General features: G+C 42.9%; 1 protein-coding gene across 1 annotated transcript; it reads left to right on the top strand.

The window, feature by feature from the left end:
• The first annotated feature begins 1,491 nt into the window (after positions 1 to 1,491).
• On the top strand, positions 1,492 to 18,124 carry Tnfsf10 (TNF superfamily member 10). The gene is made up of 5 exons (XM_051185902.1): positions 1,492 to 1,716; positions 7,826 to 7,957; positions 10,298 to 10,340; positions 15,852 to 15,956; positions 17,292 to 18,124. The coding sequence occupies exons 1-5, from the start codon at positions 1,573 to 1,575 to the stop codon at positions 17,735 to 17,737; spliced, it is 870 nt and encodes a 289-aa protein (XP_051041859.1). The 5' UTR covers positions 1,492 to 1,572; the 3' UTR covers positions 17,738 to 18,124.
• The last annotated feature ends 201 nt before the right edge of the window (positions 18,125 to 18,325 follow it).

The raw sequence follows: 18,325 nt of genomic DNA, 5'->3' as shown, positions 1-18,325 counted from the left end.
ATTTGGTTTATGTGATTTTTATATGTCACAAAGGTTACTCTTGATTTCCTTTCAATAATTTGGAAGTATAAAAATCAAGAGCAGAATGGAAACATCATTTAAATTCCTGAGATTAAAAAGTGCTAATGGTTGGGGCTGGGGAGATGGTTCAGCTGGAAAAGTGTTGGTTGTACAAGTATGGAGCCCCAGAACCCATAGACTGGAATCCCAGTGTTGAGGACACAGGAAGATCCTGAGGTGAGTGCCAGACAGTGAGATATTGTCTCATAAAGAAGATGGACGCTTAATTACAACACCACAATGGGGAATTATCTCTCAAAATCTTTAAATCATGTCTCACTGGCCTGCACTAAGCTTAGCCTTTCTGCCTATGTGTGTAAATAGCCTGTGTTAGTCAGGTAGTCATCAAGCACTTGAGATATGGTGAGGATGACTAACCTTTTGGTTTTGTTCATGTCTTGTAGCTTCAAATGACCTTTAGCTTCTGTTCCTCCAGGTTCAATTTTAATTTAAAAACTTATGTTTGATGTGAGTGTTGGAATGTTTTTAGAACATGCCACAACTAAGGAATGAAAATTGAGAAGTCTAAATGCAGATCAAGTGTTTAGATGAAGAGTTAGTTTCAAGGGTGGTGACATTCACTGAAATGTCATATATGTATCCTGTTTTATTTGTATTTATTTTGTAATTCTTGGGAGTCAACCAAGGTTCTCATGCTACATTTCCAATCCTCAGTATATAAAAACATATATCAGTTACATGTGGACATTCATAGTATTTTGTTTGTTTGTTGTCTGGTCATAGTTTGGGAGTGGGGACAAGCCCCCTAATTCACTCAAGTGCACTTCTTTTTCTTTTGGAATTCCATACCTACTGTCCATCAAATCTTAGCTTGATGAACAGGCTGTGGCTCTGCCCTCTTAGTCTGTATTTACTAGGCACCTCCTAAGAGCCAATCATGAATTATTCATTTCATCCTCCTGAAAACACTCCCCCCCCCCCCCCCGCAGTGTTAAAGTCTGGGACCAAAGTCCTTAGTCTGGCAGAGTGACCCTAGGATGGGAAGGGCAGAGATCTGACTCCAGTTAGCCTGAGCACCACTGTGTTTTGCTTGAAACCCAAAAGCCACAAAGGTCTCTTATCAGTTGACACTGGCCCCATACTGCCTGGGAGCTATGGCTTTGTTGTTAAGTAGCTGCCAATGGTAGCATTCTGTGCAGCAGCCAGCATCATCAGACCCAAGAGAATTTGAATTCTGTCACAGGCAGACTTCTTTGCTCCCCATAATGGGGTACCAGCCTGAAAGATGTTGCATAGGAATCAACACTGTTGCTGGAAGCTGTGCCTGTGTCAGACTCAGAGTCACAGAGGCTGGGCAGGGAGCTGGAGCAGTTTTAAGTATGCTTGCTTCCTGAAATGGGTGGATACAAGCTCTGCTCCTACTAGCTCTGCTGCAGAGAAACTCAGTTTCACTTTTGCTCTCAACAATGAAAAGAAACTGTGCCTAACTGACTTTTCAGTCCCTTGCTTCTGGGCTGCAGTTTCTCTGGGAAGTTAGACCCGGACAGGACCATGCCCTCCATGAGGACTCTGAAGGGTCCCAGCTTTGGCCAGCAGTTCTGGATGATGGTGATCTGCACAGTGCTCCTGCAGATGCTCTTGCAAGCCCTGTCTGTGGCTGTGACTTATGTGTACTTCACTAACGAGATGAAGCAGGTTAGTAGCAAGGTAGGCTCAGCAGTCTCTCTTCTGCCTCCCAGCTCGCTCCTCTTTGAAACATGAGCTGTGTGTTTATATGTGCCCTTTCTGGTTGCAGACTCTAACTACCCCTGATGAGAGGGCTTCATAAATGTGCAAGCGTGAAAGACTTCCAAGCAGCTATAGTTACAGCGTGGCTCCAAGTGCTACAGGGAGATGCCACAGCATTTCTAGGAAGTTTGTGATCAGCTTTTAAAAGTGTCTGTGCTTCATGATGTTAGTACTGTCACGGTGCACAGATGCTTTCTGAAAATGCTCTAGAGTTCCTTTTGTGTGTGAGAGAGACAGAGAGAATGAGTGAGTAAGGAAGAGAGGGAGAGAGAGGGAGGGAGGAAGGGAAAGAGGAAGAGAGAGGAAAAGAGGGAGAGAGAGGGGAAGAGAGGAAGAGAGGAGGAAGAAAGAGGAAGAGAGGAAGAGAGAGGAAAAGAGGGAGGGAGAGAGGGAGTAAGGGGGGGGAGCATGTGATGTGGAGATCAGAGGTCAATGTCAGGTGTCCTCCTCAGTTACCCTCCATCTTTCTTTTCTGAGACAGGGTCTCTCACTGAACCTTGAATTCCCTGATGTGGCTAGACTGGAATGTCAGCAAGTCCCAGGGAATCTTTCTGTCTGTGATGTTGGAGTCCCAGGCTTCTGGGGACCTAACTTGGGCCATCACACTTACACAGCAAGCCTTTAACTGACTGAGCTATCTCCTCTCCCTGTCTCTGGAGTTGCCTGAACTTCGGAGGCGAGGGAGGAAGCACATTGCCTTTTAGTGTCTGAGTGTTCCACATTTATTCTTCGCACTTTGACCCTGCAATAACTGCTGTCCTACATACGAGGACATTTACCTGGTATGGAATGAGAGCTGTAATAACCTGTGGATACAGAAATATGCATTTAGACGACAGTTTAATGCAGTGCTGTTTGGCAGAATAGTAGTAGGTATTCCCTTAGGGCAGATGAGCTCTCTGGCCATGGTTTCTTTGCTAGATTGATAGCACCAGGCACAGGTTTCCTCCTGTGAAGTGGATTTACCTCTAATAAGGAAAAAACTGGTTTCCCCATAATGCTCAGGCCACTTGTTGTTGTAGCTTGCAGGACTCACAGCTGGATACAACTGGTGACTTTTCTCTCCCAGCAGCCCACACAGCACCTTCTGGAATGGTGAGAGGCAGCCAGCAGGAAGGAGGCTTCCTACTCAGTACCTGTTTGATTACATCATGTCCTGTGACCATGTGTGCACCGCCTTCAACGATCTGGTCCTACCATGTGTTGGTAGGCAGCTGAGGGCAATGCCATCTCTTCTGTTGTTTGAAGGAGGCCTCTGGTTCCATACCTCACTTTTAAATGTCTCACACAGACAAGTCATGCTTTGAAAAGCTGGCAGGTAGAATAGTATATATCTGAACTAAAATCAGAAGAGAAGATTGAAATACCACATTTCTCAGTCTAACAGGGCTGAGGGTGGGGTGGATGTTAACCAGGTATTTGAAATGTTCTGGGGGGCACATTTAGTGAAGTGTTTACTGTGTAAGTGTGAGAACTGGAGTTTGATCCTGATCACCTAGCAGACACTTGTAATCCCAGTGTGGGGAGGAGGACACAAGAGAATCAATCCCTGGGGCTTGCTGACTGGGGGTGGGGGGTCTAGTCTGATTAGTGAGAGACCTTGTGTCAAAAAATTGAGGTGTGTAGCTCTTGAAGGATAGTACTGAAAGTAATTCTTGGGAACACACACATACACACAGATACTTTTTTTTTTTCTTTTTAAAAAAATATGTTTTGGTTTTAGGACTGTGGAGTTCCTGTATTGACAATAAGTGAGAACACATGGTCTGGATTTCAGCCTTTTTTCCCCCTTGGATGTAGTCTTGACTAATGATTTATAATAAGGAAGTTATCTGGACTTAACAACTCACAAAAAAGCAGTTGGACTTTAATTCAAGAAGAACCCAGATATAAATACAGATGTGAGCACAGAGGAAGAGAGTCATGTCCTTTCAGCCTGTGCATTTCTCAATCATGAGTCCCTGAGATTGGACTCAAGTTCTCACACCTGTCTGATGAGCACTGTACTGACTGAGCCGTTTCCCCATCTTAGTTTTCTATATTTCTTTCTTTAAAAACTTTAAAAATGTCCAGATATTGGTGGTACAGCACTTTAATCCCAGCACTTGGGAGGCAGAGATAGGTGGATCTCTCAGTGAATTCAAGGCCAGCTTGGTCTACAGCGTGGGTTCCAGGACAGCCAGGGCTGTTTTACAGAGAAACACTGTGTCAAAAACAAACAAACAGACAGACAAACAAAAAACCTAAGAAAAGAAAACAAAGCAAAAAAAAAAAAAAACCTTTTAAACATTATGTCTATTTTATTTATATGTTGTGGGGGGGCACATGTATCATGTGGGAGTATCAGAGGACAACTTGGAAGAATTAGTTCTCTCCTTCTACCTTATAGGTCCTGGGGACTGAACTCAGGTAATCAGGCTTGAAGACAAATACTTTGGTCCTTGAAGACAAATACTGCTGGCCCCAAGTTTGTATATTTCTGAGAAAAAAGGGGTAAACCTATAATCATTTTTTAAATTCTAAGTTTACATATGAGATTGGAGCATAGCTATGTTTACTGATTTGTGGCAGCACATCCTGAGGTTTGTTAACTTTGTCACATAAACAGAATGAGACTGTGTCTCTATGCACAGGAGGCTGCACCAATTTGCACACATTGCAAGTTTGCCTTATTTTAAGACTGACCTGATCCTCTGTTGACTCATGTAGTTGTCTGATTGTATAATGTAAAATTGTATATTGTCTTCAAAACTCTGCTAAAAATTTGCAGCAGTTTCAAATACAGCTTAGAATCTCTTTGCTTAGGCATGTCTTCTGAGGAAGAAAGAATGTGGTAGAGTGAGGATGTGGAGGGTGAGAGACAGCAAAGTGTTCAACACCAGTCACTCAGCATCTGTGACCAACATTGGTTTAGCACCTGTGGGTGCTGAAGGGGACTGGGGGGCGGGAACTGAGGCTTCCTCCCTGCATTTCTTTTGTCCAGAAATCATTACTTATGCATAAAAATGTCTAGTAAGACCAACACCAAAAGCTGACAGCTGTGATCTCTAGAGGGTAGGATGAAGTTGGTTCTTAGTTTTAATTTTTTATATATATTTTATACTTTATAAATCTGCTGTGGTGAATGTCAAAAAATATCTAAGCTCTCAGATATGGTTTTTATTGAGGTGTGCAGTGCTTAGAGTCCAAGAACTCGGGCAAGCAAAGCAAAAACTCTGCTATTACAAGTAGTTTTCCTGCCAGCCTGCCCCACAGCTGCGACAGCCCCAAATAACACACAGAGACACTGTATTAGATATAAAGCTATTGGCCAGTTACTAAAATTTCTTATTGCCTAGCTCTGTCTTAAATATTAACCCATTTCTATTAATCTAAGTGTTTCCACCTGGTCTTATCTTACCAGAGAGAGGGTCCAGAGTTCTACTGTCTCAGTCCTACATGTTGACTCTCCTTCTACCTCTCCCTGAATCCTCCTTGTCTCCAAGTTCCACCTATCTTGCTTTCCTATTGGCCAACAGTGATTTATTCATTAACCAATACAAGAAATACATTTACAGGATGACATCTCCCATCATTCTGCTACTGAGCTTTGCATTCAAGGACATACCACTTCCGTGTAACTGTAAGAGAAAACACACAGCAGAGTCTGGTCTCAACCATGCACACAGAGAGTCGAGCAGAGCCTAGGTGGATGGGGTTATTTTCAGCATAGCATTTTGGTTTTGTCTCAGAGTGTCATTAGATGGGGAGAGAATTTGCAGTTACCTTTATGAGAGTGTCCTTTACTTTTCTATGTCTTCTGAATGAGTCTAGATGTCCCAAAGTTTTTTATTTTTGTCGCTACCAGTGAGTCGCACCTCCAGCTTCATTGCCATTTATGTAATCACATTTATTTAATCACATTAACTTGTGTACCTTCTCCCAGAACTGGACTCAATCAAGATTTCCCCTCCCACATCCAGAAAAAGTTTCTGCAAAGTCCCAGAAGGTAGCTGTCTGCTATGGGCTCAGCTAACTCTCTTTCCTGGATACTTTGTATTCTCACCCTCCACCTCAGCTAAAAAGGGACAGTTAGACACCATCTTGTCTGAACAAATACAGCCACAGCAGCTCCTTCCTGACCTAGTTCCTAGCCTTCCAGGCTCCCTTTGAGATAAGCCATTGCTAGGAAAGAAGGAGACAAAGTCTCCAAGGACCTTAGTGTTCTCCACAGAGGTCCCTGAGGCTGTTCACCTGGTTTAAACAGTGGACAAAAGGTCTTTTTGAGGACATGTAGAAGCAATTCATTAACTCAGGTTTGTACATTTGCTTAGAGGTACATTGCTGAGTTTAAAACTATGTGGTTCTGAACAGGACCTCTTATGAATAAAGGATTTTTTTTTTTTTTTTTAATGAGATGGCTCAGGCTGGGAGTGTAGCTAAGATGTAGAATGCTTGCCCAACAAATAGAAAGCTCTGGTTCAATCCACAGCACCATATAAAATGAGGAGAATTATGGAATGCTGGTAACCCCAGAGCTTGGGAGGTAGAGATGGGAGGAACAGAAAATCAGGCTCATCCTTGGTTCCGGAAGGAGTGTGAGACTAGCCTGGACTCTATGAACCTGTCTCAATCAATCACTCAATCAGCAGATTTTTTTTTTCTATAGGAAGTGTGAGTTGTTAAATCTACCACCACCCCTAACTTTGCAGTACACCAAGTTTAAATAATAGATAAGATTATTATGTTTAGGCTAGGCATGCTGGGGCACACCTTTGATACCAGCACTCAGAAGGCAGAGGTAGGTGGAGCTCTGTTTGAGCCCAGTGTGTTCTACGTAGAGAATTCCAGGCCTGTTAGTTAGAGCTACAGAGTGAGACTCTGCTTCAAAAAACAACAAAAAGTTGACTTTTCAAAGTGACCACAGTTAAAGGCAAATCAACAGATGTTTTAAATAAGAAAACATTTCGTTTTTCCTTTGTAGTGACAGGGTCACACATGCTAGACAAGCTTTCTTCCAATGAGCTAGACCTCAACCCTCTGTTTTTGTTTTCTTGTGTTTTGTTTGATTTGTGCAGACTGATCTTGGATGTACTCTTTAAGCAAATCTTAAACGTGTAATCCTCCTGCTTCAGCATCCCAATTAACTGAGTTTATAGGCCTATGTCAACAGGCCTTGAGAAATAACCTGTTGCAAATTTAAGCTATTAGGAAAACAAAACCAAAGCCGAAAGAAGAAAAAAAATCTTTGAGGACTGATTCCTCCCCCTCTTTGAACCCTTACTTCCTCCTCTTCCTTCTTGCCCCTCCCTTTCCTGATTTGGTAACAGCCTTTGGTATGAGAATGTTCTGGAGCGATGGGATATGCATGAGAGTTATGGTATTAGGTAGTGGTCATTGACAAGGGTAAGAACTTTGTTGGCAATTATGAGGCTATTGTAAACATTGGCTTCCAGTTCTGGCAGAAACACCTTCAGCATGTGTAGTCTCCTTAGATCAGTCCCTAGGCTTTGTGAAGCATCAATGAGGCAGGGTACAGATTCCTAGTAGAATTGTGGAACCATCCAGAGTAGGAACCATGCAATAACTACAGTCTACTCAGCTGCAGGAGCTGTGGTGAAGATGCAGAACATTTCCCATACACCAAGGGCTTGGTTGCTTTTGTTAAGAATGTGGATTCCTCTCTCTACTTTGAACATAGGCAGCGTCCCAGCTTTGCAGGGAGAGCTGCACTGTCTCTGAGCTTGAAGAAACCTCATTACCACAAAGGTCTAATGAGAAACAAGTTCAAGTAAGGGAAAGCAAGAGCGATGCTAGAGAAAGGTCAGCGAAGAGCACCATGAGCCAGGGGCCTGGCTAGTCCTATACCCTGCTGCCACACCCAACGGCTTGGTTAACATCAATTTTGACTTAAACTTCAAACTATTCATGGTACCCAAATGCCTGTCAATTTTCATTATTCTTCATTTTTTCAGCTTCCAAATAGGTAAAAATATAAAGAACATGTGTATCACAGTTATATCCTATCTCCACCCAGCTGCAGAACAAATACTCCAGAAGTGGACTGCATTGCTTATTAAGGGAGGATGAGGATCCCTGGAGCTCCACTGAAGAGGAGATCCAACATTGTCTGCAGACTAAGAAGCAGCTGTATCAGTTCGTTGAAGAGGTAAGTACTCAGCAGGAACGTGAGGCCAGGGGACAAAGAATTTTCAGACTTTCAGGTCTGGAATTCTGTATTTTGCAAAAGAAGAAACTAAGTCCCAGAGGGCTTACGTGATTTTCTCCAACATGGTGCAACTCCATATTAGGCAGCAAGAAAAGCCTGGGCTGACTTTAGCCAGCTGCCTCCTTTGCATCTTACTCTGGAAACACAGACAGCATGTGCTCAGGGTTGCCCAGGGTCTCCTTGTTTGTTTGTTTTTATTTAGTTTTATTAAGAAAACAGAGAGGCCAAATGATGATATTTTTTATTCATCTCACATGGCTGATAAATACACATTTATTTATTTTGTGTGTGTGTGTGTGTGTGTTTGTGTGTGTGTAAAGAAGAAGAATACTTTGGGAAATTGGAGGTGAGGTCACCTCAATTCATTGTTAACAAATGATAAGTTAGGAAATGCATCTCTGGATGCAAGTTGCTTCACTGGGATCTCTGGCAGAAAGCTCAGGTTTGTTTTACTGTGGTTAGCTGATTTTACTTTTAGATTAAGTCAGATCTATCTCCTGCCTGCTTCCTTCTTAGGAAGCTGGCATTTATAAATATTTGCCTTCTGCCTTTCTGAGAAGGTCAGATGGAGACACTGATATTAAAAATACTCTGCAAGCTGTGAGGCCCCGTGCATGACATCACTGTCTAAGGATATGGTGGGAATTCCCAGTGTGGGAGTAGGCTGTATTCTAGACAACCTCAGCAGTCTATTATGTGTTCCATGGAAACAGTGCTGTTCCCGTGATCAGGGTTCCAGTGGGTGAATTGAGTGGTATTCACAGTATCATCCAGATATCACCTGGAATGTAGCTTCTAAGTCAAATGAATTAGTTTTCCACCTGGCATTCTGTGACTGCTCCTGGGCTGGGTGCCATTTCCAACCCTGTGAAGGTAACTGTACAGGAGGCCTCCGAAAAGCCCAGGCTTTGGATAGCTCTAGAAGAACTTTAGACATGGGACTTCTAAAGCCCTTGATTTAGGGGTACAGTGGGTCATCAGGAAGAGAAATTTGAACTAATCTGAAGGCTGGGGTACTAACAGGCAGAAAGCCTTCTATGTCCTGTAAACATTTGCCCATTTTGAACAGCATCCCACTGAATTCGAAGAGTATCTCGCAGGGAAGGAATCACCATTATGCTTTTAAAGACATTTTCAAACAGATAAAGCCCTTTCAGGTCAGATCAATTAAATTACTTAAGCCTTCTTAAGGAGCTGTAGAGTAGCCTTGACTCATGGTCACCTGACCTGCTTAAAATCATTCTTGTAGAATGACCCTTTCTTCGTTTCTTGCTTTCTTCCTCTCTCTATTCCTACCTCTCTTTCCTTTCCTTCCCTGTCTCTTTCCCTTTTGTCCCTGTCTCCCTCTTTCTTCCTTGCTTCCTGTCCTAGAATAAGAGAAGTAAAGAAAAACAGAAAAGAGAGGAGAAGTGGTCAAATCCACTGTTACTCCTTGTCCCTTCTCCAGAGCCCATGGGACAAATGCCAGTGAATGGTCACAACTAGGGTAGAGTCGAAGCAGAGTGAGACAGAGAGCTTCTACTTTCAGGTACAGGTTCACAGATGATGAGTTTCTGACATTTGCAATGATGTGGCAGTGATGGCATAGACATCAAGAGTAATGTGGGATAAATGGGATTCAGAAGTCATAATGACTCAAGTCAGGCTCTGCTTCCCAAACAGAAAGACTCAGTGTTCCCTTTTGTACTGATCTTCGCCATTGGTTACCACAAAGGGATGGGAATGTCACGATGTTTAGCAAGTTATGGGACTTTGGTATCATTTGTTTGGCATGAACTCAACATTATCAAAAGTAGAGAATAACACAGTGATGCCAAGTCAGACATTCATAGAGTGAACATATCTATGGCCATCTGTGCCTTTTGCGTTGCTTACATTCTATGGTTCAAATTTAGCTAATTGCTTTCAGTTGCTGGGCTTTGTCAATCACACACACACACACACACACACACACACACACACACACACACACGCACAGAGAGTGGAGGAACATAGTTATCGTCAGCTTCATGGAGACCTATGACTGCCCTAAAAGCAGTAGAGATGCCCTTCCGCCTCAGCTGCTCCGAGTGACAACCAGAACTTTCAGACTATCCTTTTGTCATGGTATCTGAAGATCCACCCCAGATCCTTCACGAATACCTATGTTTGGGTAAAAGAAGTTCTATATTGATATCACTGTAAAAATACCTGTCCAATGTCAGGATGAAAATCTAGAAGCATGTGTATTCTGTTAAATTTTTAGGGGAATTAACAAGCTTTATTCAATATTATTTGCAGGTGACTTTGAGAACTGCTGAGGGAATCTCTTCTACAGTTCAAGGTAGTGATATTTTGTAGTTACTTTTACTTGTTAATCTCTACTTCACAAGCTGAATAGCTTTCCAGTCTCTCCTTGCTCCCATTCATACACACCAATTAGATCCTCTCTGCCCACTGCTTGCCATGTTTATTGATTCTCTCTGTACTGAGGACTAACTTCTAGGCATACTCACAGTCAGAATTTTATTCTTTCTTTCTCTTATTTTTTTCCAATATTAACTTTCCCTTGATTTCAATTTCTTCACTTAGTGAATTGTTTTGTTTTTCCAATATACTATAAACAAATCATGTTAAGTATTATCTATAACTTGGCAGGAAGTAAAAAAGATAAAATCCTCCCAAAATTACTCATCTTTTCTGCCTCTGACCACAATGCCTCCCCCCCAAAGCCCCTCACTGCACCCCTCCTTCCTGGGCAAACTCTAACTACCCATGATCTCAGCTGTGGCTTCTACTAGAGGTCACATGCTCACCATCCTGCAGAATTTTCTTCACAACAGTTCTCATTGTCTTGACACTCAGGCTGGTGTATCTAACCTTCCATCAGACTCTCCTCCTCTGGCCAGTGTTCCCTTCACTACTTCATAGCTCTTTTGCTCACAAATTTCTCTTCTTGGAACATTTTTAAGGAAGTTCCCCTGTGTTTTGTTATTTCCATAATACTTCCTTTGATTGTCTCATTGTATGTTATACATGATCTTATCCATGTACCTACACGTCTTCTCTTCCATCACATTGAAGTAACTGTGAAGAAAATATTTGCCAAATCTTAATGCATAGAAAAGGCAATCTTAAAATTCATACTGAAGCATATAAGATCCCAGATAGCCAAAGCAATCTTGAGCATAAAGAATAATGCTGGTGGGGATTTGTAGTTATACTACAGAACCATAGCAACAAAACAGCATAGCACTGATGCAAAAACAGGCATGTAGCTCATTGGAATGGAACAAAAGAAGCCATCATCACCCACAGAGCTACAGATATGATTCTTGACAAATATGTCAAAAGTCCACTTTGGATACAAGTCACCAAAAGATGCACATGTCCACCACACACAGAAGAATGGAGAGAGACAAATAACTAAGAATGGATGGAAGACCTTGATGTAAAACTTGAAAATCTGAAACTATCAGAGATAAGGAGGTACAGACATGGGTGTGGACTTTCTGGAAAGAGCTCCAGGCACTCACACAGAAGCCATCAACTGACAAAAGGGACTTCATGAAATACAGCAAAGGAGATAGTTTATTGAAAGGATAGACAACCAACAAAATGGGAGGAAATCTTTGATAGCTACACACATGACAGAGGGTTAATATTTAGAATGTCAGCACACACACACACACACACACACACACACACACACACACACACACCTCAGAGCACAGAATAAGAAGTCATAACCTGATCAATAAATGGGCAGACAGTTCTCAAAACTCAATAAAACAGGAAATAAATATTCAACCTCACTAGGCATCAGAGAAATGTAAATTAAAACGCTGACATTTCATCTCACCCCAGTCAAAATGGCAGTTAGTCTTAAGAAAACAAGTTACAGCAAGCACTTCTGGGGATGTGGGCAAGAGAACCCTAATGCACTGCTGGTGGAAATGGACAGTCCAGCCCATGTGGTAACAAGTATGGTGGTCATCAAAGCATAAAGCTAACCCTCACATGAACCAGTGTTTACATAAATCAAGACACCACAGGCACACTTGCATGGGTACTCTATGTAAAATAAGTAAATGTGGCACCAATCAATCTAGATGCCTTACAACAGAATAATGGAAGGTAAAATGTCAGACAATGGAATTCTTTCAACTATAAAGAATGAAGTTACATCATTTGTGGAGAAATGGATACAAGTAGAAATAATAAGTGAGTTAAGCCCATCCCAGAAAGACAACTACTACATGCTTTCTATTATATGTAGATCCTAGATTTTATATAAACACACTAAATTATGTACATATGAAAGATATGAAAGTAGAAGGGAAACTATCTATGGGACAAAAATAACTAACAGGTGATGGGAAGTAGGGAGAAGGGGATGGGGGAGTCGGCTCAATGTACATTGTGTATCTGTATGAAAATGTTCTAATGGGACACAAAACCATTGTACCATGAACAATGAATATGTAAAATAAAAAAATTAAAGGTTAATTTTTTAAAAGATTTTATTTATTTCTACCTGCAATTTGCCTGCATGCCAGAAGAGGTCTTATTTTAGATAGTTGTGAGCCACCATGTGGTTGCTGGGAATTGAACTTATGATCTGGAAGAGCAGCCAGTGCTCTTAACCTAAAGGTTAAAATTTGACTCCCAAATCTCTATAGCCATGAAATTATTTCAAATGCAAACTGGACTGACTTGTCTATTAATTATTTAAAAACAAAATTTTAAGGGGGAGGTACAGGCAAATTATCAATTGTGTAGCAAATACAGGAGTGGTGAATGGACACAGTTGAGCACTCTGAAACTAAAGTGTAATTGACTCTGCATCTCCCCATCACATTAGTCTTGGATACCTTCCCAACATGCAGTTACTCTTAGGAATTCACAGCTAATGCCCTGGCCTCAGCAGTCATGCTGGCATTGGAATGATGCAGAGGTTGCCATAGCTCTTGTCCAAAGCATCACACACATTTGGGAAATGTTCTGTATTTTTAAGAACTCTGAAATCGCCCACAAAGGCGAATCAATTGGAGTAACAGCTGGCCTCTCAGCAGAAACCCTGAAGGCCAGGCAATCAGGGCTGATGCTTTTCAAGCCCTGAAATAAAGTAACTGCCAACCAAGACCACTATATCTAGGGCCAACAATATGGTTCCACTGGTCAAGATATTGACAATCTGAGTTGTATCCTCAGGTCAATGAACCAGTTGCAAAAGTTGTCCACTGACCTCCACATGCACACTGCAGCAAACACACACACACACACACACACACACACACAGAGAGAGAGAGAGAGAGAGAGAGAGAGAGAGAGAGAGTTATGTAACACTTAAAACAGACTACTATATTCTGCAAATAAAAATCAGGAGGACCAAACCTAACCTTAGCTACAAAGGAAATTCGAGGCCACCTTAAACTATACAAAACTGTCTCAAGAGAGAGCTAGAAAGATATTTCAGTGGGTAAGAGTGCCTGATGTATAAACATGAGGATCCAAGTTCACTCACACACAAAGCTGGACGTGACCACACATGACTGCATCTATTAGCACTGTAGATAAAGAGATGGGCAGCCACCAGCAAGGCTCCAGGTTCCAAAGCAGAGAATTAAATAGAACAAGACACATGACATCCTCTGCTGACCTATACATGATACATGCACCCTCCATGTGTACATACACAACACACAGACACACACACACAAAGAAAGGAGAGATAAAGATCTTTCATGATCTCACCCCCATACCGCAGTCATCATGAGTATCATAAACACAATAGAACAAACACTGGGGGCACCAGGGAGATCCTCCATACACTGTTGGCAGGAATGGAAATTTGTCCATCTACTGTGGAAATGAGGATGGAGGTTCCTCAGAAGTCTAAAAATAGACCTGTCTCACAGCCCAGCTACACCAGTCCTGGGAATACACCCAAAGGGCTCTAATCTACCTTTCTCCATCTTGCTTGTTTCAAAACCACATAGAATTTATCAAGTTCCTGGGAAGCTTTCAGGAGATTTTTTTGCTCAAGAAGAAAACATCTTCCTAAAATAATAAAAGTAATATTAACTGTGATTTATCACCAATATCAGATTTTAGAAGTGATTTCTCCTTTTTCATTCACTGACTAGTTGTGAAATTTTATTGCCTGGTTTTTCTCCCTGAACTTCCAACCTGGAAGATGGACCAATGCTTTCAACACTGTAACTTGCCTAGCTGCCTCCAACTTCACTTCCTCTGCCCATCAAACCAGACCTTGACATAAGTAGGCCTGAAGCAAATGCAGCTCTTCCCACTGTCTAGTCTTTAAAGGCAGCCAGACATCAAATCTTGTGTTTTGTTTCCTTCAAGCCAGACCGGAACAGCTCCCTGGCCTGTCTTCTGCCTTGAGCCCCAGCTTTAGCTCTCCAGAAATGCTTCACTTCTGTCCCTACTTATCTGTTCACCTCTGTGTCTTGGTTACTTGTGATCTTTCTCCTTGTCCCTGGAGTGGTGCCTGGGGTAGATGTGGTGGGCACTGGGCTTACTGACTGAAAAGGTCTTAACACCATCTCCTCAGCAAGCCCTCCCTGACCTCCAATCAGCTTACCCCCATCTCTGCTTCTCATAAATAATGATTTTATTTTCTGATTGGTATCTCATAAAATATAGCAAGTTCCTCAAGGACTCAGTAGAATCAGTGGCTAATCTGTATAGCTCTGAATAATGTGGTATAATTTCCTGTTCTTGCTATTTTTTTTTTTTTTTTTGCTGATAGAATATGGTTTATCTTAACCACATGTGAGCAGAAATGGGGTTTTGAAGCTAAGTTTTAAAAGACATGATTGTACCGGATATACATATCTGTGTGCAGGTGCTTTGGGAGGCCAGAAGAAGCTGTCACGTGTCCTCTCACAGAGAGCCCCTTGTCTGGCTGGCAGCAGTAACCCAGTGTAAGGAGTATGGTTTTTCCACCTGCTGCCCGGTCTTGTCCCACCGCCGCGCCAGCCCCAAATAACGCGCAGAGACTCTGTATTTGATATTATGCTGTTGGCCAGGTGTTAGTTTCTTATCGGCTAGCTCTGTCTTAATTATTTTTTATTTAATTTTATATAACAAAGTCCAATTAAATGAATACAAACATTTATACACAATATTTGGGAATTTGGGCGTCGTTCTTTCCAAACGACTTCCTGCTGGTAAGGGGCGCTGTCTTGGGGGATTTGAAGAAGATTCAGATATCCTGGCTGTAGTCTGTAGGGCTGTTTTGTCCAGCTGTTTTGAATGTAGGATCAGCTTGTACTCTGTTTCACTGTCTTAATTATTAACCCATTTCTATGTATTTCCACGTGGTCTTACCGAGAGCAGAGGAATGGCGGTTCTGTTCTCTCCAGGCTCTCCATCCTTACTCCTCCTTACTACTTCCTCTTTCCTCCTTGTCTCCTAGTCCCTCCTATCTTCATTTCCTATTGGCCAACAGTGTTTTATTTATTAACCAGTATAAAAAAAATATACAGAATGACATCTCCCATCAACCCAGTACCCTCCGTCTCCATTCCCTCCTTCCCACTGCTCTCGCCTCGGGATACAGGCATGTGCAGTGCCTGGGTCTTCAGACAGGTGCCAAGAAACCAGACTCAGATCCTAAAGTTTGCTCTAGAACTGGCGTTACAGACAGTTGTGTTGGGCTCAAACCCAGGGCAGTGTTCTTCACCCCAAGGCACCTCTCCAGCTCCACTATATGGGCTATTTTATGAAACTACAGGATCGACACCTGGTCAGACACAGCTGTGTATAAACAGGGCAGTGTATCTGAGAACTATTCCGACAAGTGCTAATGTTTCTCTGTGTCTTTTAGAAAAGCAACTAAGTATTCCTTTCCCACCCAGAAGTGGGAAACCTCAGAGAGTGGCAGCTCACATTACCGGAATCAGTCGGAGAAGCAGCTCAGCTTTAGTTCCGAGTAAGATCATGAGGACTGGAGCAGGGGGTGGGGCTGGCAGGGATTGGGATATTGCTGGGGCTGGGGCTGGGGCTGGGGCTGGGGCTGGGGCTGGGGCTGGGGCTGGGGCTGGGGCTGGGGCTGGGGCTGGGGCTGGCAGTGGGGTGGGGGCGTGAATGACACCCAGAAGTCTAGAATTGTTGCAAGTAGTTTATTTTTAGCTTTTATCTGAAATATTTCTATGACTGTAAGTGTCCAACAATGATCAAGTATCTGTTCTGACAGACAAAATTATATGCAAGGTGCCTGGCATAGCTGGCCGTGGAAAAGTGTGATGAGAGAATGAGAATGTTGCTCTCAGACTCCCACTCAGCCACCTTCCCTGCTGCCTTTGCTGTCTTGAGACCACCAGGCCCCTTCCTTCCACCATTACCCTTTTCTTTCTCTTCTTCTGCTAAAACAGTGGCTCATGGAGCCTAGGCTGGCTTTGAACTCCAGTTCCTTCTGTCTCAAGCCCCCAAGGGCTGGAATGGCAGGCAGCACCACACCCAAGCTTTTTTCTTCATCTCTAAAGTCGCCTCTCTCTCTCTCTCTCCATTTGTATCAACTCTTGCTTCTCCTCAAAAGGTCAAATGCACAGCATTGATTTTCACCCACCACAGGTGCTCTGGCCTCGGGGTCAGTCAACAGGGACCCTGTGGGAGGGAGGGAGTGAGAATGAGGGAACAAGAGAGTCGATAGATGAAGACAAGACAGTGTTCTGATCAAGTCTAATGACTATAACCACGGGGTTTAAGTAGTGGGAAAGTGTGGGGATAGGCCAAAGGGACAATGTGAGGGAGGCAGAATGTCCTTCCAACCAGAATGCAGCTGTTCTGCTATAAGTTTCTATATGGTAAGCCTGCAGCTGGGACTCTTTCAGGGTCAGGCTGCATTATATGCTTAACAGGAGAACAGTCTTAGGGGAATGGGAAATTACCAGTATGTTTGTACCTAAGAGAGTAGTAGGAAAGATGGCTGTTAAGATGCTAACTTTGCTCTGGGGTTCCCCCCACACAGGGACTCTCCTGAACCACAGGAACTGCCAAGCTTGGGTGTGCGGGGGTGGGGGGGCATGGCTGACAAATGAGGTACTGAAAAGTGTGGCAATTGCAGCAGGTCAAAGAGGTAGAGGAGGGTCCCAGGGTCATGTGGTTACAAAAGCCTTTGTAATCCAAGTCACACTGAAAGGTTAAGAAGTTGGTTTTGGATGGACATTGAGAAAGCTCAATGAATATACTGATTATGCTGAGCAGCTGGGGGCTCTCCTCACTGTGATGCAAACTTCCTCCTGACGTTTCTCTCCTTTTCCTGTAGTGTCCAAGGATGGGAAGACCTTGGGCCAGAAAATAGAATCCTGGGAATCATCAAGGAAAGGGCATTCATTCCTCAACTATATGCTTTTGAGAAATGGAGAGCTGGTCATCCAGGAACAGGGCCTATATTACATCTACTCCCAGACATACTTCCGGTTTCGAGAGAATGAAGACACTTCCCAGACAGTCTCAAAGAACAGAGGCAAAAACAAGCAAATGGTACAATACATCTACAAATACACCAGCTATCCAGACCCCATCATGCTGATGAAAAGTGCTAGAAACAGTTGCTGGTCCAGAGATGCAGAATATGGACTCTATTCCATCTACCAAGGCGGACTGTTCGAGCTGAAAGAAAATGACAGGATCTTTGTTTCTGTGACAAATGAGCATTTGATGGATTTGGACCAAGAAGCTAGCTTTTTTGGAGCCTTTTTAATTAACTAAATGACCAATGAAGGTCAAACAGTTCTTAAATGTCCAGTCATCTAGAGTGATGACTGTAGTTCGTGCTGTCTCCAGATACCATGCACAAGTCCATGCTCCATGCTGCTGGTGACTGTAAAGGGCAAGGAAGCTACTTTTGCAGTGGTATTGATGGCTGCAGAAAGAGGGACATAGAAGGTTTCTGTGACAACCTCTACCCCTACCACCCCCATACTAACAACCTAGATAGACATGAAGTCAGCTATTAACAAATACAATAATGGCTACTCCTGAGGTGTGGGTAGGGAAGAACTGTTTTCTTTAAGATGCTGGCACTGAGAGTTTGACCATGCTCCAATGAGTATATGGACAACACACATTGGACTTTGATGGGGGGGGGGTTCACAAGAGTAGAGGGTGGGCCTGAAAGGACTGGGAAATGAGTGTGATTGGGTTACAATCCTCCAATTGTCAATGAAAATATTATGTTGAAAAGAAATCACGATATCTCTCACCTAGAGTTTTAGGAGGTGTGTGTATGTGTGTGTAACTTTTTTTATGGTAACTTAGTGTGTGGTTCTCAAGTGTGACCCCTCTGTATAACAACAT

This window comes from Phodopus roborovskii, unplaced genomic scaffold (genome assembly GCF_943737965.1).
Source record: "Phodopus roborovskii unplaced genomic scaffold, PHOROB, whole genome shotgun sequence".
Lineage (NCBI taxonomy): Eukaryota > Metazoa > Chordata > Mammalia > Rodentia > Cricetidae > Phodopus > Phodopus roborovskii.
The sequence above is the reverse complement of the archived record's forward strand: the minus strand, read 5'-3'. Positions and strand labels throughout refer to the sequence as shown.